This window comes from Saimiri boliviensis, chromosome 17 (genome assembly GCF_048565385.1).
Source record: "Saimiri boliviensis isolate mSaiBol1 chromosome 17, mSaiBol1.pri, whole genome shotgun sequence".
In the NCBI taxonomy this organism is placed as follows: domain Eukaryota; kingdom Metazoa; phylum Chordata; class Mammalia; order Primates; family Cebidae; genus Saimiri; species Saimiri boliviensis.
The window spans coordinates 18915241-18940866 of record NC_133465.1 but is presented as its reverse complement, the minus strand read 5'-3'; the positions used below and the strand labels follow the sequence as shown (position 1 = coordinate 18940866).

The following is a 25626-nucleotide window of genomic DNA, read 5'->3' as shown; positions in this document are numbered from 1 at the left end:
AAGCAGACGGTATAAAGGGCTTAGACAGAAAGTGTATTCCTCTGTGCTCAAAATAGCTGCACACCCACCCTTCCTGGCAGCTGTGTGGCATTCTCACCTGCTTTGTTAGCAAGCACAGCTCTGATATCAGGCCTGGGCTTCCTGGCATGGCCTGCTCCCATCCTGGGGCATGCCTGTGTTGCTCTAGGGAGGTACAGGCAAACTTCGAAAGCTGGTCTCCTGTCATGTTCTTGTTAGAGTTAGCAGAGGTGCTAAGTCATTGGTGCCCTTCTCTAAGAAGAGTAAGAAAGAAGACACAGGCTAGAAGGAACAAGATCCTGTAGCCTGATCTTATTTTCTCAGTCAACACCGGAGCATTAAGCGACCAGCTGGAGGTTGTCAGCTGGCTAGTGGCAAGGCCCAGCCCCCAGCTCCTGGAAGTGGACTCTGTGCTCCCAACCCACTGTGGATTGAGAGGCCCCCAGCCCAGTGCCTGCCAGGCCACTCACTGTTTATAGAATGGCCTTGGCGCCCTCTAGCAGATGAGTCCCTCATCCCTGTTTGACAGGCCTTTCACTGTGTCCCTCCAAACCAGACACAACCAGCCTCTGCACACGTGCTTTCTCCTCCCTCCTTCCTGTAGGCCCCACCTGGCAGCTCTGCAGGAAGGTTGGGAATTAGCTGGTTTCCATTTCATAGCAGCCTCTCCCCACCCAACATACCAGCTTCTCCCAGGAAGAAATGGGGCACAGGACAATCACAGAAATAAGATATAGAGTTGTTTGGGAACAAACACCCTTTTCTGAATGCTCTGATGGCATCGCTGAGAATCCCCAGACAGCCCCAGGGATCCTGCTCAGGGCACCCAACATGGAGCACGCTCAGTGAGTGCCCAGTCACAGCTGGGCCTGGATGGGGTGGGATTTCTGGCTCATTTATTTTAAAAGGCCCCCAACTTAGAGGTAAAAAAAGAAGTCGATAAAGTCCCTTTTGCATTTTGCAGGCCACATGTGAGCGAGGGTTTGCAGCAATGGAAGAAACGCACCAGAAGAAAATTGAAGATCTACAGAGGCAGCACCAGCGCGAGCTAGAGAAACTTCGGGAGGAGAAGGACCGCCTCCTGGCGGAGGAGACAGCCGCCACCATCTCAGGTCGGGGGTGGGGTAACCCCGAGGGCAGTGTGGATGGCGAGCTTTTCTTGAGCTAGACACACAACTCAGGAATGGCAGCCTTTGAATTGCCTTTTGGCTGAGATGTAAGCTTCATTATTGAAATTTTAGGAGCCTTTCGAGAGCTTATAAGCTGAGAGCTCACCCTTCAGCCCCTGGCAACCCCCATGGCTGGCTGCACACAACCTGCACACTGCTTGGGAGCTGTCCCAACCAGTGACTTTCCAGTCCCAACAGGTGATTAACCAGTGTCAATACAGCCAGTGATTTTCCCCAACAGACATCTGTCAATGTGGGACCACTTCTGGGCAGAGCGTCCCTGCCCTCAGCGTGAGGAAACATAGCCTCCTGGCAGGTGGTCCTGAACAAGCACATCCCTTCCGCCTTGCGCTGCCTTCCCTTTATGTAATTGCCACCTCAGTGGTTGGTTACTTTAGTGCTAAGGAAGAAAATACACCAGCACAAAAGCTTGCTTGTTTTATAAACTCATGTTGGAATTGAACAGAGACATTTATTTAATCAGTTTGGTTTTCTTCTAACACACACGCGCGCACACACACACACACACACACACACGCACACACACAAAGCCAAATGTGCATTCCTTTCCTTCCAGGAGGAGTTCATGGAGAATCCTCCCAGCCTCCACTCACCTCAGAGAATTGGTTTGTGAGGAGCTAGCCTGTCAGGCAAAATCCGACTGCTGATTGACTAAGCAAGCAGCAGCAGTGGCAGGCACTACCCCATTGTGTGGAGGTCCCCACTCCCACCCTCTTCATGGGGAAGGGCAGGGCCCATTGGTGCTGAAGCCTTGTTCTTGCCTGCAGCCATCGAAGCCATGAAGAACGCCCACCGGGAGGAGATGGAGCGGGAGCTGGAGAAGAGCCAGCGGTCCCAGATCAGCAGCGTCAACTCAGACGTTGAGGCCTTGCGGCGCCAGTATCTGTAAGTGGCTAGGCCTGCCCATCTACCCTCGGGAGGGCCCCTGGGGAGTGGCTGGCCAGGCCGAAGCTGGGCCCTTCCTGTGTCTTTGCAGAGGCCTCTTGAGAGTTGAGGCCCGGGGCCCATGGATGCTGAGGGCAGCTCAGATGTCCTCCTGTCCAGTGCAGGATATGACCCAAGAAGGGTCTCCCCTGTTCAGAGAGGCTGTTTCTTGAAATGCCACGAATGAAATGAAGTGAATGAAATCTTAAACTTTCCACTTGTCCAGGGCTGATCCCAGCGGCTACCCACATATGTTTCTCGACAGCTGCCCCGTAGCCCACCAGAAGCTAGGCAGCCAGGCTTGGTCATATGGGGTAGAAGTGAGAACTATCACTACCATTTAAAAACTGCACATGTTGCCCAGGTGTGGTGGCTCACGCCTGTAATCCAAGCACTTTGGAGGCCAAGGCGGGCAGATCGAGAGTTCAAGACCAGCCTGACCAACATGGTGAAACCCCGTCTTTTAAAAAAACAACAACAACCAAAAAAACTGCACATGTGCTGATTCCCTCTGCACAGGCAGGAGGCTAGAACAACACCAGAATAACTGCTGTAGACTTTTTGCTTGGTAAAACTGCCACAGCCGGGAGCCAACAGATTGGGTGCCATAAGCGTCACAGCACTCAGGCTCTACCAGGAGCCTTTGCAGTGTAGCCAAAGCCAGGGGTCCTGCCTCAGGAGCTGGCAGCAGTTAGTGGCACCCTGTAGAGGCTCATGTTTACCTCGGTCAGAGCAGGGTGGCTCACCTGGAAGCCTCTTATCCCTGGTTCACCTGCAAGAGAGACGGCCCTCCTGGATCCAGGGTGGCAGGGCAGCCTCAGGAAGCTTGGTTTTCTGAGTCTTGCATAGAGCCTGGTCCTGGCTGTCAGGCACAGATACCTTCAAAAGTGGGTTTACTGAAAACAAACTCCGAGTCAGAAGAGAGTTCTAGAAATGGGATGTCTGTGGCCACAGGGATTGGATTCTGCCCTGACTGGCATCCCCAGAGAAGTGCTGGATGTAGGACTGTCAGATTGTGAGAAAGGACCAGGAAGGGGCATGGGGCCATCTCTGTATGGGGTTCCTTATTCTGTGTGACCCAGGCTGATTAAGACAACAGACTGCACAGGTCTGACCTCTGCTTGGCTGGTCTGGTGTCAAGGAGGGACACCGGCCTCCGAGAGGCCTAGTCCTCAACTGGGCAGAGGAGTGAGTGCTGCCCTCTCCCCAGGGAGGAGCTGCAGTCAGTGCAGCGGGAACTGGAGGTCCTTTCGGAGCAGTACTCTCAGAAGTGCCTGGAGAACGCCCACCTGGCCCAGGCGCTGGAGGCTGAGCGGCAGGCCCTGCGTCAGTGCCAGCGTGAGAACCAGGAGCTCAACGCCCACAACCAGGTGAGCCTGCAGCCAGTGAGCCCAAGGTTAGTTAGGGGAACTCAAGATCAGGTGGACCCATAGTCAGGTGAGCCCACACTGGAGCTGGAGCCAGACCTTACCCTTAAAGTGTCATGAAAGTCCCCAAGCCACAAAGTGGTCCTTGCCTCAAGGCTTCACCCTGCCACCCAACGTGGCCATCCGTGTTGTCAGAAACGTCCCTGCAAATAGCTGGAGCAAGGCTGTACTGCCACGTGCACCGTCTGCTTACACATGAAGTAACTCTTGCTTTGACCCTTTCTTAGACTCTCGGGTGTCTTGGTGTCTTCTCTGTGCTCCTCCGGCTCACTGTTTCTGGGCAGGGCCTGGAAGGATCATCCCACTCCTTGAAGATCCTGTCCCCCAGGGACTGAGCTGACACTGCTCAGGGTCAAACTTAGTACTCACATTTATTTTTGTCAGATTTTTTTCTTAAGATTTGCTTGCTCCTCGGTTAATCGGGGTCCATTTAAATCCTGGCTAATTGAAAGGTTTGAGTCAGAATTAGTTCAGTATTCACTTTTCTGTGGGCACCAAATTAAGCAGCGTCTGTGTCCCTGCCCTGCACAGACACCCCTTAGGACTGGGTACATAGTCTCATTCTCACCTGAGGCCTCCCCAGGGGTCATGGCTGCTGCACCAGGCTGTGTATGAGGCTACTCAGGTAGGACTAGATCCGCTCATTTCTGTTGTGGCTTAAAGATGACCCCACAGGAGCTCAGGTGGGACCAGCCATGGAACAGAGTGACACTAGTTATCGTGACTGAAAGGAATTAAGGGTTATCGATTGGGTCCTTCCTACACAGTTCTGCAGATATACAAAGAACCCAGGTAAATGACCTTCCCGAGTTGTGTCATGCAACTTGGCCCCAGGCGGCTCTGGAGTGTCACTGTTGTGTTGCTGTCCCCTAGGAGCTGAACAACCGTCTGGCTGCAGAGATCACACGGTTACGGACGCTACTGACTGGGGACGGCGGTGGGGAGGCCACTGGGTCACCCCTTGCACAGGGCAAGGATGCCTACGAGCTGGAGGTACCATCGGGAGCCAGGCCTGCCTGACTCAGCTCTGCATCCCAGAGCTCCAGGGGAGTGCAGCATGGCCCCTGACTTAGAGGATTGTGGGAAGGACAGACCCAAGACAGCAGGAGTGGAAGGGCCTGGGAAGATTCAAGTCACCCCAAGGCAGCAAGGAGCAGTGAGCTGCCAGGTGGTATGAGAGCCACTGGCCCAGCAGAGCCTTCGAGAGGCTGTGGGGATCCTGACCCCATCTCACTCCCCATTCTCCCTCCCCTCCATTTCTGCCATGCCACAAACACCACTCAAGAGGACACGTTCCATAGCCAGGTGGTTGCTGCAGCTCAGGTCAGGGAGGCTCGCTTTACATTGGAATAATTGATTCTGGAGCATCAGGTATCCTTTTAGGAGGGCGCTTAAGATTTCTCCACATTCAGTTAAAATTTCACCCTAAAATGTGCTAAAATTTCAGCACTCAGCCAGCCAGAGCTCACGCTGCTGGGCCTGTTCCGGTGGCTTTCAGCTTTGTCTCTGTCATGGAGCTGCCTCCTGGCAGTGACACTGAGAAGCCAAGGCTGGGAGGAGCACTGCTTGGTGAGATCAGCTCCTAACTTGAGGCCAGGTGTCAGGCCACTGTCTGCTGTGCCTGTGCCTTGTACTAAATGAGTGCTTTACCAAAAAGGCTGGCAGGGGAGGCTGAGTGCGTTGTGACACAAGTGTCAGTGATAACATTAACTGATTCTCTCATGGTGCCCCAGGCTGATGAGGGAGTCCTCGGCACTGGGAGGAATCACGGCCATTTCTTTCCTCTTCCTGTTTTTGTATGTGAGGCTGAAGCTGTGAGTGGTGTTTAAATGAAGCTTGGGCACCATGGGGCTGCCCTGCTCACTGGTGATTGAAGAGCCCTCTGCATGCTTCAGTCTGCACTGGAGACCCTGCAGGTTCCTTTGCTCCTGAATATTGGTCCCTGATCTCTCTGTCATTCTAGGTCTTATTGCGGGTCAAGGAATCGGAAATACAGTACTTGAAACAGGAGATTAGCTCCCTCAAGGATGAGCTGCAGACAGCACTTCGGGTAAGGCCACTACACCACAGGAAGGCAGGTACGGGAGCAGGCTCTAGGTGACATGAGCCTCCTGAACTCAGGCTGGGGCTCAGCGAGGGTTCTTCTGAAGCAGATTTTACCCTTTTGAGGAAGGCGGTTTCCAAAATCAAGTCCTCTTAAAATACCAGCCTGCAAGCAGGTACTGTGGGAACATGGATGTGAGCAGCCTACCTGGCCTGGCTCCAGCATCAGTGTGTGTGTGTGCTTTGTGTGTGCTTTGGAAGGAATGTTTCAGAGAAAAGTCCTGTGAAGTGAGGCATGGTTTGACTTCCATTTGAGCCTCCTAGCTTTCTCCAGGGACTCTTGGAGTCAGGGACGATGACAGAAGTGGCCACTCAGTCACTTAGGGAATCCAAGACGCAGGGAGAGTTTTCCAGGCAGAAGCCCACAAGGGAGGGGCTGGGGCACTCAGGGCCACATCCAGATGGTTATGCCTGTGTCCTTAGGCCCCATGGTTTTTCCTCTCTGTCCACTTTCTGCCTCTAGAAGACAGAGGTGAACAAGCCTCCCTACCATGTTCAGCCCCCCCGGGGAGATAAGCCATGTTGTGCATGCCCCTCTTTCCTGGATATAACTACCATTCTGTCATTTCACTCCCAAGGACAAGAAGTACGCTAGTGACAAGTACAAAGACATCTACACAGAGCTCAGCATTGCGAAGGCTAAGGCTGACTGTGACATCAGCAGGTTGAAGGAGCAGCTCAAGGCTGCAACAGAAGCACTGGGGGAAAAGTCCCCTGATAGTGCCACGGTGTCGGGATACGGTGCGTCCTTAGGTCATGCCCTCTGGGTTATTGCTCAGGGAATTGTGGGGGTTTGATCGTAGAGGTTTACTGGTGTTTGACTCGAAGCAGAAGCTTCCCAGTGCTGTTTGTAGACCCAGGCATCCCCATGGTGTAGGAGCACCAGCCTCACGCGGCTGCCCCAGACAGCCCTCGCTCCCTGCGCAGCGGTGGACACTGTGCCAATTGCTCTAGGGAGAACCCACAATATCAGCATAATATTTTCAAAGTAATAACAAGTCTTGTTTTTCTGAAGAACCCAACCACTAGATAGAAGTAGCTCTTGCTAGTTGCTTGATCCCAGGACTTTACTATAAAATCTGTAAAAGGCCATAGAGTGGAGAATGGGAGGGAGCTCCCTGCTTTCGGGAATGAACAACAGGACTGACTCTTTTTTTTTTTCTTGGCTAAAAACATTTAGATACCCTGTAAAAAATAGATGGCAGAGAGGATGAAAGAGGTAACATTTTGGCTGGGCACGGTGGCTCACACCTGTAATCCTAGCACTTTGGGAGGCCGAGGTGGGTGGATCACCTGAGGTCAGGCGTTCAAGACCAGCCTGGCCATCATGGTAAAACCCCATCTTTAAAAAAGAAAAAAGAGGTAACATTTTATCAAGCATTTTCAGATCATACATAATTTTTTTTTTTTTTTTGAGACTGGGTCTTGCTCTGTTTCCCAGGCTGAAAAGCAGTGGCACAGTTTCACTGCAACCTCCACCTTCCAGGCTCAAGGATTCTCCCACCTCAGCCTCCCCAGTTATTGGGAGTACAGGCACGTGTCACCACACCTGACTAATTTTGTTTTTTTTTTGTTGTTTTTTGTTTTTTTTTTTTTTGAGACGGAGTTTCGCTCTTGTTACCTAGACTGGACTGCAATGGCATAATCTCGGCTCACTGCAGCCTCCGCCTCCTGGGTTCAGGCAATTCTCCTGCCTCAGCCTCCTGAGTAGCTTGGATTACAGGCATGTGCCACCATGCCCAGCTACTTTTTTGTATTTTTAGTAGAGACGGGGTTTTACCATGTTGACCAGGATGGTCTCTATCTCTTGACCTTGTGATCCACCCGCCTTGGCCTCCCAAAGTGCTGGGATTACAGGCTTGAGCCACCGCACCCGGCCCTAATTTTGTATTTTTAATAGAGATGGGGTTTCACCATGTTGCCCAGTCTAGTCTCAAACTCCTGGGCTCAAGCGATCCAGCCACATTGGCCTCCCAAAGTGCTGGGATTACAGGTGTGAGCCATTGCACCCAGCCAGATCATACATAATCTCATTTGACCTTCATCTTGACCTTTTATACAAAGACCCACAAACAGGAAAAGATGTGCTAGCTCACTAATAGCACCCCCCAAAAAAAATCAGCTTTTTTTCTGTCAGGCAAGAAATAGTGATTATGATGGTATTGACAGATGCTGGGAGGAAGAATCATTTTTCCATAAATACATTGAGTAGTCAGGCATGGTGGTAGGCCTGGCTTCCCAAGAGGCTGAGGTGGGAGGATCACTTGAGCCCAGCAGTTCTGGGCAGTCGTGCACCAAGCTGAGTCAATCAGGTGTCCACACTAAGTTTGCTATCAATACGGTGACCACCAGGTTACCTAAGGAGAGGTGAACTGTCTCAGGTCAAAGTGAAACAGATCAAAACTCCTGTGCTGACCAGGCACAGTGGCTCACAGCTGTAATCGCAGCACCTTGGGAAGCTGAGGTGGCCAAATCACTTGACCTCAGGAGTTCAAGACCAGCCTGGGCAATATGGCAAAACCCTGTCTATACAAAAAATAGAAAAAATGAGCCAGGATTGCTAGCATGCACCTGTAGTCTCAGCTACTTGGGAGGCTGAGGTAGAAGGATCACTTGAGCCCAGGAGGTAGAAGTGGTAGTGACCCCTGACTGCCCTGCTTACACTCCAGCCTGGGTGACAGAATGAGACCCTGCCTTAAGAAAAAAAAAAAAAAAAAAAAACCACCTGTGCTGAGCTGTAGTGGAATCACACCTATGAATAGGCACTGCATTCCAGCCTGGGCAACAGCAAGAATCTGTCTCTTAAAAGAAACAGAGAAGGCCGGGTGTGGTGGCTCACACCTGTAATCCCAGCACTTTGGGAGGCTGAGGTGGGCAGATCACGAGGTCAAGAGATCAAGACTATCGTGGCCAACATGGTGAAACCCCATCTCTACTAAAAATACAAAAATTAGCTGGGCATGGTGGCGTGAGCCTATAGTCCTAGCTACTCAGGAGGCTGAGGCAGGAGAATTGCTTAAACCTGGGAGGGGGAGATTGCAGTGAGCCGAGATCGCACCACTGCACTCCAGCCTGGTGCCTGGCGACAGAGTGAGACTCTGTCTCAAAAAAAAAAAAAAAAAGAAATAGATAAAAAACTCACATGCACAGGGTGTATGCTATGACTCAATATACATTTGTGTTGCAGGTATTTAAGTAGACATTTGTAAGAAGCCTAAAGGACTGCTGTCTGGGTGGGTGGACGATGTTGGGTGGGTGGATGATAAGAAGGCCTTGGCCTTACCATCTTGCTTTAGACAGCCCTGTGCTAGCAGGAGGAAAGTGGAGAATCATAGATAATGAGGGTAGAGTCTGCTCAGCATTGAGGTTCTACACCAGAATGAGGGGACCAAGTCCCTTTGGAGGGAATGCTGTTCTGGGCTACAGTCGTACTACAGGAAGCCCTGGTGGCACCCCACATACCCATTCTCCCATTGTGCTGGTGTTTTATGGTGGTCTGAAGAGATCTAGCGTGTTTTATGGTTGTTAGCTTTGAATTCCCTTAGAGTTTGTTGTTTGTTTGTTTTTTGAGACAGAGTCCTGCTCTGTCACCCAGGCTGGAGTACAGTGGTGCGATCTCGGCTCACTACAGCCTCTGTCTCCCAGGGTCAAGCGGTTCTCCCGCCTCAGCCTCCCGAGTATCTGGGACTACAGGCACACGCCACCACTCCCAGCTAATTTGTATTTTTAGTAGAGACGGGGTTTCACTATGTTGGCCAGGCTGCTCTTGAACTCCTGACCTCGTGATCCACCCACTTTGGCTTCCCAAAGTGCTGGGATTACAGGTGTGAGCCACCGCACCTGGCCTCCCTTAGAGTTGTTTAAGGAAGCGTCATAAGTATGCTGCAGTGGGAAGCTTGGGAAATGTTTCAGGATTCAATCTGATTCCAGAGGATTTCAGAAAGCAAAGATAACAGGTCTGTTTGTTTTCATTATGTACCTCAGATATAATGAAATCTAAAAGCAACCCTGACTTCTTGAAGAAAGACAGATCCTGTGTCGCCCGGCAACTCAGAAACATCAGGTCCAAGGTGAGTCTGGGGTCCAGCCCCTGGTGGGAGAAGCTTGAGGACACTGGGAGAAGAGCCCAAATTGAAGTCTGGGTGCTCCTGTGGGCCACAGCTGCAAAGCCCCAGAGCCCAGCACTCAGCCAGCCCCAAGCTCACCCTGCTGGGCTGGTTCTGGTGGCTTTGAGCTTTGTCTCTGTCTTGGAGCCGCCTCCTGGCAGCGACACTGAGAGGCCAGGGCTGTGAGGAGCAGTGCTTGGTGTGGTTGGCTCCTGCCTCAAGACCAGGTTTCACCCAGCCCCGCTCGTGTCGGCCTGCTGTCAGCTGTGCCTGTGTTGTATTGTTTCTTGCACATCACTGTTGTGACACTGGTGCCGCCTCCAAGAGAGGATGCTGTCTGCTCTCCTTCCCCAGCCAGGAAGCAGCACATTTTTAGTGTGCTGTCCAGAGCTGGGCGGGCACAGGAGGGCGGGCGGAGGTGGGAGCGGCACCACGTGTGTTTGGGATTGGTTGTGTGTCTCATGTCTGCTCTCTCCTCTGACAGTCCGTAATTGAGCAGGTCTCGTGGGATACCTGAAATGCACCCGCTTCCCGGCCCATGCAGGAGGTAAACCACCTCTCCCACCGCCTGCATGCACTGCTCACACCTCCATGGCAAACGCCTGCGTCATGGTTACTTTATTTCAATTCATCCTGCTCCAACAAATACATACCAAATCCAAGTGAGGTTTCTTTAACCTGCTCTGGGAAGTTAATTGGCACTCTAACCTCTAAACAGAGTTAACCCGGGCAGTGAGGCACTCCCCAAGCCTGGTGGCCATGCCAGCAAAGAGGTAGGCACCCATCAGCATGCATGTTGGGTAATCTGTGCACAATGGCTGAACTCACTCTACCCTCTTAGGGGACACCTGTCCTGCCCTCTCTCACAAGGTGGAGTTGACAGATACCCACGCTGGCAAGCAAAGTCCACCGTCACCAAAGGCCTTGCCCACCTAGTGAGCCACTTAGTGGCCTCTGTCTCTCAGGGCTAACAGGCCAGTCATTCTAGGAACGGATAAATCAGGACTAGAGCTTCATGCAGGTGGTTCAGAAGAGCATGATAACTGCAAGCAACAGGGGCTAAATATTTACTAGTATGTTTTTTAAACAAAACAAAAGCTTCTCATTAGGTGCCACTGAAGGCCCTATCCCAGAGAGGAAGGGGGGGCAGGCCCATGGTGGGAGACACCCTGAGACTGAATGGTTGCCAGCTCAGTGGCTTGATCTCTCTCATTCTGGGATGAGAAGGTGAAAGAAAGCAGGAACCACATCGTCCTGCCCACACGGGCCCTTTCCCAGGTGCGCCCACAGCACTGTGCCAGCTGAGGGACTTGGCCTGAGGCTTGGCTGAAGAGTTGAGCCTAGTCAGTTTTATTTTTCTACAGTCCTAAGTCACCTATACCCAAACATGGTTTAGGTTTGATCAAAAATTTAGCTTGGGCGTTTTTTGTTTGTTTGTTTTTTGTTTTTGTTTTTCTTTGAGACGGAGTTTCGCTCTTGTTACCCAGGCTGGAGTGCAATGGCGCAATCTCGGCTCACTGCAACCTCCGCCTCCTGGGTTCAGGCAATTCTCCCACCTCAGCCTCCTGAGTAGCTGGGATTACAGGCACGTGCCACCATGCCCAGCTAATTTTTTTGTATTTTTAGTAAGACGAGGTTTCACCATGTTGACCAGGATGGTCTCAATCTCTCGAACTCGTGATCCACCCGCCTTGGCCTCCCAAAGTGCTGGGATTACAGGCTTGAGCCACCGCGCCCGGCCGGGCATTTTTCTTTAAACATAAAGAACATTTTGTTTAGCAAAAGGAAACATTCTTTTTCGGTTCACGGTTTTCTTACTGAAAATTCTGCTTCTTCTTTGAGACTATAGCTAGTTTTTTTCGTTTTTTTTTTGAGATGGAGTTTCGCTCTTGTTACCCAGGCTGGAGTGCAATGGCGCGATCTCGGCTCACCGCAACCTCCGCCTCCTGGGTTCAGGCAATTCTCCTGCCTCAGCCTCCTGAGTAGCTGGGATTACAGGCATGCGCCACCATGCCCAGCTAATTTTTTGTATTTTTAGTAAAGACGGGGTTTCACCATGTTGACCAGGATGGTCTCGATCTCTTGACCTTGTGATCCGCCCGCCTCGGCCTCCCAAAGTGCTGGGATTACAGGCTTGAGCCACCACGCCCGGCTATAGCTAGTTTCTTTGAGCTTTTCTTGAAGGAGTTTGAAGCTCACTATTAGTGATTTGGGTTTTTGGACCATGCCTATAAGTTACACTCAGGGTAGGGAACCGGCTTTCACTGACAAGACCCTTCCTGGGCCCCTGACAGTAACTCTCTGTAGTGAATGGGTGGGGGATTCTCACAGCGGCCGAGAACCAGCTAGAGCAGGGATGAGGGAGCAGACTACCTGGACCCCAAAGGAGAGAAACCCCTGGATGGGGTCCTCCTGAAGTGTTTTTAAGCTGGTATTTGGCTTGGCTGTGTTTCTGTAATAAAGCCCTTGGAGTGCAAGGCCAGTCCTGCTGGCCCCAGCAGAAAGATGAGGACTTCATAGATGCAACGGGGCAGGATGGGGCCATGCTGGCGCTCCCAGGACACATTAGGAGGCACAGGCACAGGTGGGTGTCATCCTTTTCCTCAGCTGTATATGAAGACTCCACCCAACCCTTCAAGAAGACAGGCATGAAGTTGCCCAGAAACTATACTTTCTCATTGGTGTTTTTTGATATGGCATCTGATGTGCACTGATCTGTGTCTTTCGTTCTGTTCTGTTTTTCTGTCGTGCCTCACTCAAAAGGACTGCAAGTCTCAGCTGCTACAAAATCGAAGCCAGCAAGTTGCTTAAGAGCAGCATAGCCATTTCTGGGATTGAGACCCCATTTCTTGGATTGAGAATCCCTCAGGGCTCTTAGGGGGCCCTGTGTCTGTGGTCAGCTCAGTATATGGTGCTGCTGGAGGCACTCAGTGGAGAGGCCAGCCAAGGGGGAGATGAGCCCCAGAGGGAGCTGGCTGAACCCTGAGGGCCAGGCATGGCAGCCAAACCTGTATTGGAGTCCTTGGGCTGAACAGCCACCAGGAGAGAAGCCAGAGGATATAGAGAGAGAAACAGCCTCCTGCAGCCAGTGTGGGGATAGTGTAAGGGGTTTCACTGCCTTCCCACCCTTGAAATTGTAGCAAGCCCAGCATCACCCGAGCCTGAGCTCTGCCCTTGTCACTGGGGCGGCTGTCAGGGTGTTCCCCTCCCTGGGCCTGCTGTAGGAGGATTCTGGGGCTTCTGATGCAGTGCCTGCAAGGAGCAAATCCAGGCCTTAGGAGTGATCAAACTCACAGCCAGCAGGAAGCGGAATGTGATAGTGACCTCCCCCAGCCATGCTCCGGGGGCCTGCCTCTGAGTAACACTTAGGGCTCAGGGCTGCCTGCCTGGCTGGGTCCCAGCCCCTTCAAGGGTAACCAGATGTCTACCCAGGCCCTCGGCAAGACTGGCTACTGTGAGACCCCTGTACCCTCCTCAGCTGAGGCTGTCAGGTAAAGAATCTCTCAGGAGCTGAATGCGGACAAATCCACACACAGGACAAGACACAGGGATGGGCAGTCTCCTCGCTCATTGCACTGTTTTCCCTGGCTGAATTTGTCTGATCACTGCTTGTCTAAAGAGCCCAAAGCTCAGAATTTAGCTGCTTTAAACACATGGTCTTGTCCTCTGATTTTTTTCCTTTTTCGTCCAAGTAATTTTCTGAAGGGGAAAACATCCTCCACCAATAACAGCATTTCCCCAGGCCTCTCCTCCTGGCATGCCCACTAACTGCACCTGTACCCGGCTCTCTGACCGATGCCTGCTCCACCAGCAGTCCGGTCTGGTCTGGTCTGGTCCGATGCAGGGGATCTAACGGTGTGTTTATTTTCTCCTGCTCTGTCTCCACCCAGAGTCTGAAGGAAGGCCTAACGGTGCAAGAACGGTTGAAGCTCTTTGAATCCAGGGACTTGAAGAAAGACTAGCTGTGTCCCATCCAAGTTGAGCACGCGCCTTCCCCAGCTTGCAGCAGGACACCCTGAGCGCTGCTTTTCACCTGTACCTTTGTTTTATTATTATTATTGCTGTTGTCATCGTTAACTGTGGGCATGAAATGCGTGAGGCTGGCTTCTGGGTTGTCCACACCACTCTGCTGTGTTGACTTCCTGTTTTCATCAAAGCTTTTTTCCATGGTATTGTAAAATTAGGCCAGCACTGGGGGCTGGGAGGGCATCTATGTTAGTCCCTTCCTGGCTGTGACCCGCCGCACTCACTGTCAGTATTAAGGCCCAACAGCCTGTTGATAAGCTACCCTGTCTCACCACGCGCTGGTGTGGAAACAGGGCCCAGCCAGCATGCGTCAAGGTAGATGGAATGGTCAGAGAAAAAGCCGTGCGGACACTCCAGCTTGGCCTGGGTCACAGCACTGACTCCTCACCCACCAGTCTGGCTGTTAGAGGAGGAGGTGCGCTGCCTTCCGGCCTGGGAGGAGGACAGCATTTTGTATTTGTTCCACTGATGCAGCTTAGAACCACACCCCTGATAATCATGGCAAACCTTTCACAACCTGGAAAATGTTGAAAGCAACCATTCCTATTTTTGTTTGTTTTTTATTAAATCTTGCACAAAATCCCCGGCCCCTCTCCTTCCTTTCTTCCTTTTTTCGCTCGTTCTTTTCTTGGTCTCCAGTAACCCTGGTCTTTTCATAACTACTCAAGATTGTTGACGTGCAGCCTGGGTTTCAGACTCTAACTGCAAAAAATGATGAATTCCCTCCAGGAATCATTCAAATAGGGGAAGGTTTGGGGTTTGAGTTTTTTTTTCACCTTTTGGAGAAGAAACTGTCATTGCTTTGGAAAAGGTTGAGAAGAGACCCCTGTTAAGTCAAGAAGAAGGTACAGAGGATGTCAGAACCTGATGAGAACAGCCCATTAGTGTGTTTTAAGACTCTGATCTTAACTTTCATAATCAATCTGAGCTCTGGAAACCTATCTTGCAGCATTTATCTTTAAAAGGGCCTAGTTAAACTAAACCTATACTAACAATTTTGCTTTTTCTAACAGTTTGAGGAAGGCCTTTTTAACTGCCACAAAAGATTCTATAGCAATTCTTGAAAATCTCTTAAATTGGAGTCTCTATTTCGGCCCTATGAAAACCATTATTCCCATTAAGATCAGGAGTGTAAACAAAGCCCTGGCTGGTGGAACAGGTTCTGCTACTTTAGCAGCTCAGTGGGGTGTGAGCAGACGGTTTTCATACCAGGAGCATGCTTTCACTTCGTATTCATGCTTGAGTTGGTGTGGTGGTCTCTGTGGATGTATGGATGCTTTGGAGGGTAGAAATGTAGAAATCCGATTGCTCAGTTTCTTGATTAAAGTCATAAGCAAGGCCATCTGTGGCGCTCTGGCCCCACCCCTACTGTGCAGAAGGGCAGGAAGCAAGGCCTGGAGTTTTCATATGTTTTAAGACCCGGGTTTAGGTGCTCTCTTCTCACTGGAATAACAAAGTGTTCTCCATAGGCGTTGAGCCCTTTCCACAAGTTTTTAAGGGTCTTAACCCACACTTTTGCTCCTCTGATGCTAGTCTTCCATGTTGTTAACAGCAAGAGAAAATTGGATTTGTTTAAAAATATACTTATCTGAGGTGGCATAGTTGTGCAGCTATAGTCCCAGCTACTCAGGAGGCTGAGGTGGGAGGATCACTTGAGCCTGGGAGGTCGAAGCTGCAATTAGCCATGATTGTGCCACTGCACTCCAGCCTGGGTGACAGAGTGAGGCCCCATATCAAATACAGATATACTTATCAGACCCCACTGACCATTTAGATTGGCAGTGCTCTGAGAAATGCACTTTTCTGTGTCGATGGGAATGTACAGAAGGAATGTGCAGGACCCAGCTGTCCTCCACAGCCCCATTGTTGTCTCCAGGACACTGCTGAGACACGAATGCTCCAGGACAGACGGGGACCTGGTGTGCGTTCAGATCTGACCAGACGGGAGTGGTTTTGCCTGGTATCTGGATGCTCTGACTTTGTGTCACTCTCTGAGGTCCACCACCTTCCCTGCCTGGCATGGTTTCCTTTGTAACCATCCCTGCTGCCCCTGGGTACAGACCCACTAGCCCTTCTGCAGACAGCTCCCTGCCTTCTGCTCTCCAGGGGTTTCTGGGCAGAGTCTGTGCTTAGAGACAGGATCTGTCTGCCTTCAGCCCTCGCAGTTCTTTAAATTAAAGCAAGTTTTCCCATAGGCCAAAGAGCATTTGATTCACTTTTTTCCATCACTTACCCCTTGAGGCTGGACTTCAGGAATCCTAAAAAATTAATATGAGTGCAGCCTGTGAGGAGCCAGAGACAGACCAGCTGGACATCTGCATTCCTCTGCTGCAGGCCTCTCCCCCAGGGGCTGGTTTAGTGTAGGGTATTGCCAGGAAACAGGCTGAGGCTGCTATGCCAGTAGAGAACAGGTGGGGAGGTACTCTCTGGCTGTTCTAACAAAGGCCCCTTTGCTAAGGGCTCCTGAAAATGCCCTCACATAGGGACAGCCACAAACTGGGTCAAGGAAGTCTGGGTTCCCTGCTGGTGGACTACATCCTTTGGATGGAGTGAACCAGGCAAGAAAGAGGATGAAGTTCTTCATGTTCCTGGACATGCCCCAGGAACAGAGACTTGCCCAGGTAGCAACACTGGCACAGGCGTCAACTGCTGCCACACTGGGCAGGGAGCCTCGCGCTGCACAGGGCTGGGCGCTCTCCTCCAGTTTCCTTCCTGAAGGCATCCAAATACCCTGGAAAGGATTTAGCCCCTGAATTCCACGGAGAAGAAAGAACAGTGAAGAAGTAGAATTGGTTTCTGTATGGGGAGAGGAAGGTCCTCTTAAGGGCAGCTGCAAGTGGGGTCTCAGGCTGCTCCTTGGCACAAGATAGTGAGCTTTCCCAGCTTCATCGATGAGGAAGATGTTCAAATAGACTTCTGCATTTTAATTATTTTCCTATAAATGTACTTATGTGTAGTATGCTAGCACGTGCTGGTAAGCCATGCCGCACATATTAACGGGAAAGCGGGGCAGGTTAACTCTCGTTGAGTTTTTTTCGGGCATGTGCGTGATTACCTTGTGTGCACGCATGCACATGTAGAATAGTCACTTTCTGCTGGTCAGTTTCTTTATCACATGTGGTGCCCCAGCCCCAAGCAGGTGTGGAGACCAGCATTCCAGAGGACACGCTGTCCACAGCCTCCCAGGTCCGAGCAGGTCATTGGGCAGGGGTGGAGGCAGACAGTGCACTGCCCTGTGAGCTGAAAGCCGCTGCTTCAGGGAGTCAATGGCCTGTGCTCCGCGGGTGAGGCAGTGGACGTCCCAGGGGGACTAGAGGAGACAGCATCGAGAGCATGGGGGTTTATTGAACAAAAGGTCACATCGGAGGGGATCTCGCCTTCAGATTCAGCAAGTATGAAGGCAGAAGAGCATGAGAGCTAGGCCCCGCAGGCTGCTGAGTGATGTAGAAGGCCAGGAAGAACCTGTTCCTGCAGCAGCCACTGGCTCCCGTCACTCCCCTACCCTCCAGGTCACGCAGGCCATACAGGGAGAAGAGGGCATTTCGGCTGTTAAAAGAACCCGAAAGGAATACCGACAGATGAGGCCAGAAACAAAACTGATGGCCTGAAAAACATTTTTATGGAATGTATTTACTACCATTCATTTTACTACGGAGGTAGATAGGGCTGTTAACTCTTGGGTCCATGGAAACATGCTGAGCATTGAACACAGTCCGGATCATCACTCCCGCCTGGCCATCTCCTGGGAGGCTGCCAAGTGCCATGGAGCTGGGACACAGAGCAGAGCCCGCCAGATGTTCAGGGCCCTGGAGGCCAAGGCCACCCTGTGTGGGGTCCCTGTTGGCAGCCAGGTCCCTACACAGTCTTATTTGGCCGACTAGACTTTGAATATGACCTGCAGTCTAATTTGGGATGTGGAGGAAGCTCTTCTGTCCCCTGCTCCTTTGTATGTTGGGTGACTTTAATGTCTGGCCACATGCCCCTTTCTCCCAGCTACTCATTCACTCACTTGCCGAAGTTCCAAGACAGCCACCCTTAATGTGACCCATCAGCATTTATTTTTCCTGAAAAGAAGAATTTGTTCAACATGGTCCTAAAGGCTTGGAATTTATAGACTTTCCTTTATAAGATACAGTTTAAAAAAAAAAAAATGTGACCCCTTTGTCACTAAGGGAGAAAGAAATTAAGTATTTTCAAAGTTTTATGAAGAATGGAAATGATATTATACTTCAAAGGAATTTAATGTTGAAATTTCAAAGAAAAATTGCTGTGTTGATGAGAAGTTTCACCTTCCTGGGACCTTTATTCATTTTAAGGTATGAGATAAAATTCCTGGCTACGGGAGTCATTGGTCTGATGTACAAGGAATTTGCTTTATAACCGGATTGTAACTTGCCCTAAGGTCCATGTTGGAGCACTAGGTAGAGACAATGTTTCGATTCTCTTTTCCTGCAAGCTGGGATCAGCCCTGTTTTCTCCTTTCAGCTGAGATGATGGAAGTTTCTCAGTGTGTTGGCAAAACAGCCCTCCCGGCTTTCTAAAAGGACTTAGGACAAAAGCTGCTGGGAACTTGCTTATTCAAAAACTCCTTAAATTTTAGGCATCTGCACAGTGTTTTCCCACCTTTCACCTTCCTGGGCTTTTCTGCCCTCCAGCATTCTTCTGAAGAGAGCTTCCTAGCCCGCTCATGTCTCCAGTGGGTAAATACTCAGCAACTGCACGTGGGTTTTCCAAGCACTTTGGGCTTGGAGGTTGGCCATGTGCAAGCACACTCCTTCTTGCCTCTGGCTTCTCCTCGCCACCCTCTTTAAAGGTATAAACTCCTCAGATACTAGATTTGTGATCACATGAAAGGTCATCTTCACATTGAAAGGTGAAGGCCACCACGGTCCTCAGTGCCAAGCAGCAGAACGTTCCAAGACGGGCGTTCTTCCTTGCACAGCAGCTACGGCAGGTGGTTCTGCTGCCTCCCCTTAGAGGTGGCTGTTCATTGTACCTTCGTACAGTTGCGTTTACACACTTGTGCTGACAGCTTTCAGCAAGGGCATGTGTCCACAGCTGAGGGCAGTAAGAACCCGCCTAAGCTGAAGGCTAGTGACACAGCGCCGTAGGCCCTTTAAAAGGAAAGCCTGACATAAACCCAGTATGGAAAGGAACATTATCAGTTCTCTCAAATTTTGTCTGCCAGGGACAAAACCCTGCTTATTCTCTTGCCCTTTTCAGAACTGTGAGCTTCAAGTATTCTTGCTTCTCTGTAAAGGGAAGACATCTCCCTTCTCTGAAATTCTTCAACAAAAGAAAAGACTCTTGGCAGGGTAGGGGAGTCTGGCTCAACACTAGATCATCCCTATAGATGGGACACGTTTCTATCTGAACACACCTTGGGTTCGAGTCCTTAGGTATTTGGGTGCAGTACTTTGTGAATACTTAAAGCTACTGCATGCTTGGTGTAGCTTGCAATTTCTCTGTATTTAAAAGCAGCTGTGTTTATTTTCTTCAAAATAACCTGTATATTATTCAGAGTAATCCATGTAAATATTACTGAGAAGTCACTGCAGGGATTTTTGTGACAAAGTTTGTATGGGTTTTTAAAAAAAATCTTAGACACCCCTTTTTAAGATAGGGAGAACAGAATTAAGTGTACCATTGAACCCCCCCCCCCCAGCATTATAAGGAAATGTTTTTAATGACTGCTAAGTATTTGTAAAAGGTTTGGCCATTTAGTAGATGTCTTTAAAGAATGTATACATTATCTAAAAAAGCGATAGCCCTGTATCCATACATTGTTTTCATTGAAAGAATTCTGTATTGCCTGTTCTTGGTAGAGCCAGAGTCCTCAAGGAAAATGAAGAAAATGATAGCCCCGTCTTGACCAGACTTCTGCACAGTAACGTAAGGCTATCATAGGGAGACTTGGTTAAGGCACGGTTCTGGGATTGGGGTCGAAATGTGTGGTTTCTGAGAAGCTTCAAGACCACTCACTGGGCAGGGCTCTGTGCACAGCACCAGAGCTGTTTGAATTCCCGAGCCCCTTGGTCATATCCTAGAATTCCATGGAGGCTGCAGAAGTTAGATGCAGCTTTTTTTTTTTTTTTTTTTTTTTTTTTTTGCAACATGTATTTTTGTCAAATTGGTAAGGAAACATTGAGTTACAGAATACTTAAGAATTGGAGACTCCAGTACTGTAGGATGGCCTGGGAGGGCAAGTCGCAAGTGGTGGACACCACATGCTCCTCGGGCACGGCCTCAGTGGGAGCCTTCCCCAGGCACAGCTCAGCCACCTGAGGAAAGGGTGTTGTGGAAGTGCAGACACACACACACACACACACACACACACACACACACACACAGCGCCTGCAGCCTCAGAGTCACGCCTGTCACTCCCCGCCCCCACAACCCCCTTGAGAAGTTAGTGGCGTCACATACTTAGTTTTATTTTATAGACGGCTAGGAATAGATTGTGAAGAACACTCAGTTCACTACTGTGTTATGATTATATCACAAGCTTCAATTAAAATGGATTTTAAAGGATTTTAGGATTTACCTTTAGTATTAACCACTTATTTACTGACTTACTGTTAGGATTCAAAACCAGTTAAGTGTAAGAATTATTTCATGTGGCTTTCCTAGGGTAATATTTATAAAAGGTAGAAGGCATCCAAGTGGCTCCTCAACAATTACAGTTAATGATTTTTCTCACAAATATGCCCTTCTGTCAGGGTGAAAGTCTCAATTTGTTATCAAAGACAAAACGTACTGTGCCAAGTTGGGGCGCTGTGTGTGACCGAGTAGCAATGCTTCCGTCACCTCCGCCGCAGCTTGTGAGTCCAGTGGTTCTGAGAAACGTTCTGTCACATGATAAAAGAAGCAGCTTGTACAATTCTAACTGGCATTTCATTTCTGTTCTAATACTAAATGGTAACGCTTAACAGACTAAAAGCCATGTGCAGAAGAAAGGGCTGAATGAGTCCGGCCTCCCCAGGTTCCAGCGCAGCACTCGCGTATGAGAAGTGGAGCCCCGGGGTGGGGTGGCCACCCTCCGTCAGGCCAGGATCTGGAGAATGCCTGACTTGCTGAGCTGCTGCTCTCTTTTGAGGGTGGGGAGCATAGAGGGGAAGGGAAATTTTGAGGCTTTTTTTTTTTTTAACAATGTTTGTGATCAACTGTTCACTATAATTGGAAGTGTTACTTTGTCAGAATATTTATTCCTTTGTGTGACATGCTAGATTCCCTGGATGTAGCTGATTGTTTTTATTTTGTAAATATTACCTAACTATACATAAACTATATCATAATAAACTATTTTTGCATCACCCTTTGCATGCTGTGTTAGGAGATTTTGTTTAGCTGAGAGACATCTGCAAAGTAAGCATGCACGTCAGAAGTCAGAAACTGGGCAGTAGCCTCCAGCTCTACAGTGGGTTGTTTTCAGTTTCATTACCTCCTTTTTTTTTTTTTTAAAGCAGGCTCTCACTGTGTCACCCAGGTTAGAGTGCAATGGCGCGATCTTAGTTCACTGCAGCCTCTGCCTCCTAGGCTCAAGTGATTCTCCCACCTCAGCCTCCCAACTTGCTGTGACTGTAGGCATCACCACCACACCCAACTAGTTTTGCATTTTTTGTAGAGACGGGGTTTCCCTGTGTGGCCAAGGCTGGTGTCAAACTCCTGGGCTAAAGCAGTCCTCCCACCTTGGCTTCCCAAATTACTGAAATTACAGGCATGAACACAGTGCCAGGGCCTCATTACCTCCTTTTTAATTATAGTGGGGTTTTTTTTAAGACAGAGTCTCTCTGTTGCCCAGGCTGAAGTGCAGTGGCACAATCTGAGCTCACTGCAACCTCCGTCTCCCAGGTTCAAGTGATGCTAATGCCTCAGCCTCCCAAGGTAGCTGGGATTATAGCCATGTGCCACCACACCTGGCTAATCTGTGTGTGTGTGTGTGTGTGTGTGTGTGTGTGTTTAGTAGAGGTGGAGTTTCACCATGTTGCCCAGGCTGGCCTTGAACTCCTGACCTCAGGTAGTCACCTACCTTGGTCTCCCAAAGTGCTGGGATTACAGGTGTGAGCCACCACACCCAGCCAGTTTTCAGCATTTTGGAATTAACAGTAGTTCACATAAAAAGTCAGATTTTAACCTGCTCACACACAAGCCATCATAAGAAATATTTTACATCCAGAATCTAATTAAGGTACACTGCTTCAGTTAAAGAACACTTCAGGGGATAAAGGGACGATGAGAAGTGCTGATGGTGGTGATGCCTTTATTAATCAAGGTTCTGTAATTCCCCATCCCTGTCCCTCTTATGAATAGATTTATTTACAATAAAATTTTACCTTTCGTTTAAAAAAAAAAAATCCAATTTACATCATGACCTAATATACACACACACCAACCTGAAATTTAACAAAATAATGCATGCTTACCATGATATATTCTGAAGATTTTGTTCATTTTTTTAAAATTCTGATTGTGACCCACTAAATAAATTTAAGAAACTGGGATTTTTAGGGCAGGCATGTAAACCCCACTCATGCTTGTAAACCCCAGCACTTTTGGAGACTGAGGCGGGTGGATCATCTGAGGTCAGGAGTTTGAGTCGAGCCTGGCCAATACGGTGAAACCCTGTCTCTACTAAAAATACAAAAATTAGCCAGGTATGGTGGCACATGCCTGTAGTCCTAGCTACTTGGGAGGCTTGAGGCACAAGGATTGCTTGAACCCAGTAGGCAGAGGTTGCTGTGAGCCAAGATCGTGCCACTGCACTCCAGCCTGGACAACAGAGCAAGACTCCAGCTCAAAAAAACAAAGAAACTGGGTTTTTAAAAATAATATATTCACAACATTTAGAATGAAATGGGTGACATTGTGGGAATCTAAACTTTCATCCAGATAACATTGACAAAACTTGATTATACTGTTAAGAAATCTATTTAAGAGGCCAGGTGTGGTGGCTCCACACCTGTAATCCTAGCACTTTGGGAGGTTGAGGAGGGCAAATCATTTGAGGTCAGGAGTTCAAGACCAGCCTGGCCAACATGGTGAAACCCTGTCTCTACTAAAAATACAAAAATTAGCTGAGCATGGTGGTACACGCCTGTAATCCCGGTCACTGGGGAGGCTGAGGTGAGAGAATCACTTGAGCACTGGGGGAGGAGGTTACGGTGACTAAGATCGCACCACTGCACTCTAGCCTGGGCAACAGAGTGAGACTCTGTCTCAAAAAAAAAAAAAAAAAAAAAAAGTCAATTTAAGAAATGTATAAAACTTAACCCAAAAAAGTGCAGACATAAGAAGATACATATTTTCAATCGGCTACTCCAGTTGTTGAATGATTTTTCAATAATGTTTTGCCCATTTAAAAAATTATAGCCAGGCGCGGTGGCTCAAGCCTGTAATCCCAGCACTTTGGGAGGCCGAGGTGGGTGGATCACGAGGTCAAGAGATCGAGACCATCCTGGTCAACATGGTGAAACCCCGTCTCTACTAAAAATACAAAAAAAATTAGCTGGGCATGGTGGCACGTGCCTGTAATCCCAGCTACTCAGGAGGCTGAGGCAGGAGAATTGCCTGAACCCAGGAGGCGGAGGTTGCGGTGAGCCGAGATCGCGCCATTGCACTCCAGCCTGGGTAACAAGAGCGAAAGTCTGTCTCAAAAAAAAAAAAAAAATTATTATAGTCAGATGGTGTCCTATGGTTCCTGTTTGTTTTTGTTGTTTGTTTTTCTGTTTTGAGAGAGAGTCTTGCCCTATCGCCCAGGGTGGAGTGCAGTGGTGGGATCTCGGCTCACTGCAACCTCTGCCACTACCCACCCCAGGTTCAAGTGATTCTTCCACCTCAGCCTCCTGAGTAGCGGAGACTACAGGAGCACGCCACCACCCTTGGCTAATTGTATTTTTAGTAGAGATGACGCTAGATGAAGAAGGCAGAGCCAAAAGGCTGCAGAGAGGATTCCATTTATAGGAAATGCCCAGAGTAGGTAAATCTGTAAGATAAAGTAGACGAGGGATTGCCAGGAGCTGGAGTACAGTAGGGAATGGGGAGTGACCGCTGATGAGACAGTGTTTCTTTTTGGAGTGATGGTGACACGACTCTGTTAAAATACTGTAACACACTATTGAATCATATGCTTTCAATGTGTGGATTTTAAGGTATGTAAATCTTGATCAAGTATTTGCTTTTCTTTTTTTTTTGAGACGGAGTTTTGCTGTGTCTCCCAGGCTGGAGTGCAATGGTGCAATCTTGGCTCACTGTAACCTCCACCTCCTGGGTTCAACCAGTTCTCCTATCTCAGCCTCCCAAGTAACTGGGATTACAAGCATACATTGCCACACCTGGCTAATTTTTTGTATTTTAGTAGAAACAGTGTTTCACCATGTTGCTCAGGCTGGTCTTGAACTTCCGAGCTCAGGCAATCCACCCACCTCAGCCTCCCAAAGTCCTAGGATTACAGGCGTGAGCCACCGGGTTGGATCATGGCGGCTCCCATAGGTGCCAAGTGCAGCCATCAGCCCAAGGCCTTTAGTGATGCCTTTCTTAGGCATCTGCAGACTGTGAAAAGCAGAGCTGCAGGTTGAAGGCTCAGGGTAATGGACGGAGCCCTGAAATGAGTAAAAATGGGTGCAGGCAGGGCCTGAGTGAGTGGTCACCAGAGAGGAGAAAGCAGAGTTGGTGCCATCACACACATCCATCTTATGCCTTATTCTGAAGTTTGAGTGGAGAATACGTGTTGACACATAAGCCAGCTATGATTTTAAAGACATTGGCTGTGGTCTTGAAAAGTCGTGCAGAAACCTATCACCTGAAGTGTTGAGTGTAAGGATCTTCATGATGACATTTCTGAAAGTAGTCCAGTTTCAGCTTCAGTTCCTGAGGCTGGAGAAGGATCCTCTAGTAGCTACATTGTAGCAGCTGCCCTAAGTCAGTGACAGATGCAGTCAAGTTCTTCCTCAAATAAAGCCTACTCTGTCTCCCTGTTCTTTTATTTGTTTATTTATTCTTGCGACAGAGTCTTGCTCTGTAGCCCAGGCTGGAGTGCAGTGGCGCCACCTCGGCTCATTGCAACCTCCACCTCCTGGGTCCTGGTACAAGCAATTCTCCTGCCTCAGCCTCCCGAGTAGCTACGATTACAGGCACTTGCCACCACGCCCAGCTAATTTTTGTATTTTTAATAGACACAGGGTTCCACCATGTTGGCCAGACTGGTCTTGAACTCCTGACCTAGTGATCTGCCCACCTCTGCCTCTCAAAGTGCTGGGATTACAGGCGTGAGCCACTGTGTCCAGCCTCCCTGTTCTTTTATTTTTAACAGGCCTAATCCACTGGTTCCTGATCTGTCAGGGCATGCCTAGATATGCCCAGGCATGTCTTAGCTTGTAGCATATAATCTTTTCCTTATTTTGACATGTTATTGCTTTCCCAGCCTTTTTTTTTTATTATTGCATTTTAGGTTTTGGGGTACATGTGAAGAACATGCAAGATTGTTGCATAGGTACACACGTGGCAGTGTGATTTGCTGCCTTCCTCCCCTTCACCTGTATCTGGCATTTATCCCCATGCTATCTCTCCCCAACTCCCCACCCCTCACTGTGCTTCCCCTATTTCCCCCCAACAGACCCCAGTGTGTAGTGCTCCCCTCCCCGTGTCCATGTGTTCTCATTGTTCAACACCCGCCTATGAGTGAGAACATGTGGTGTTTGATTTTCTGCTCTTGTGTCAGTTTGCTGAGAATGATGGTTTCCAGGTTCATCCATGTCCCTACAAAGGACACGAACTCATCGTTTTTGATGGCTGCATAATATTCCATGGTGTATATATGCCACATTTTCCCTGTCC

The 25626-nt window shown here is 49.3% G+C and overlaps 1 protein-coding gene across 6 annotated transcripts in view; it reads left to right on the top strand.

The window, feature by feature from the left end:
* Positions 1-14374, top strand: part of MPRIP (myosin phosphatase Rho interacting protein) — a 144617-nt gene extending 130243 nt beyond the window's left edge. For 4 of the 6 annotated variants that reach the window (XM_039476703.2, XM_039476704.2, XM_039476701.2 and 1 more), the window contains 8 exons: positions 983-1130; positions 1976-2093; positions 3343-3502; positions 4433-4552; positions 5523-5609; positions 6241-6403; positions 9647-9732; positions 13659-14374. In XM_039476703.2, coding sequence (XP_039332637.1) covers positions 983-1130; positions 1976-2093; positions 3343-3502; positions 4433-4552; positions 5523-5609; positions 6241-6403; positions 9647-9732; positions 13659-13730 — 954 coding nt within the window. In that variant the 3' untranslated portion in view covers positions 13731-14374. Of the gene's footprint in view, positions 1-982; positions 1131-1975; positions 2094-3342; positions 3503-4432; positions 4553-5522; positions 5610-6240; positions 6404-9646; positions 9733-10252; positions 10316-13658 lie in introns of all 6 variants that reach the window. The other 2 variants (XM_039476702.2, XM_010339942.3) reach the window with 1 other exon arrangement.
* The last annotated feature ends 11252 nt before the right edge of the window (positions 14375-25626 follow it).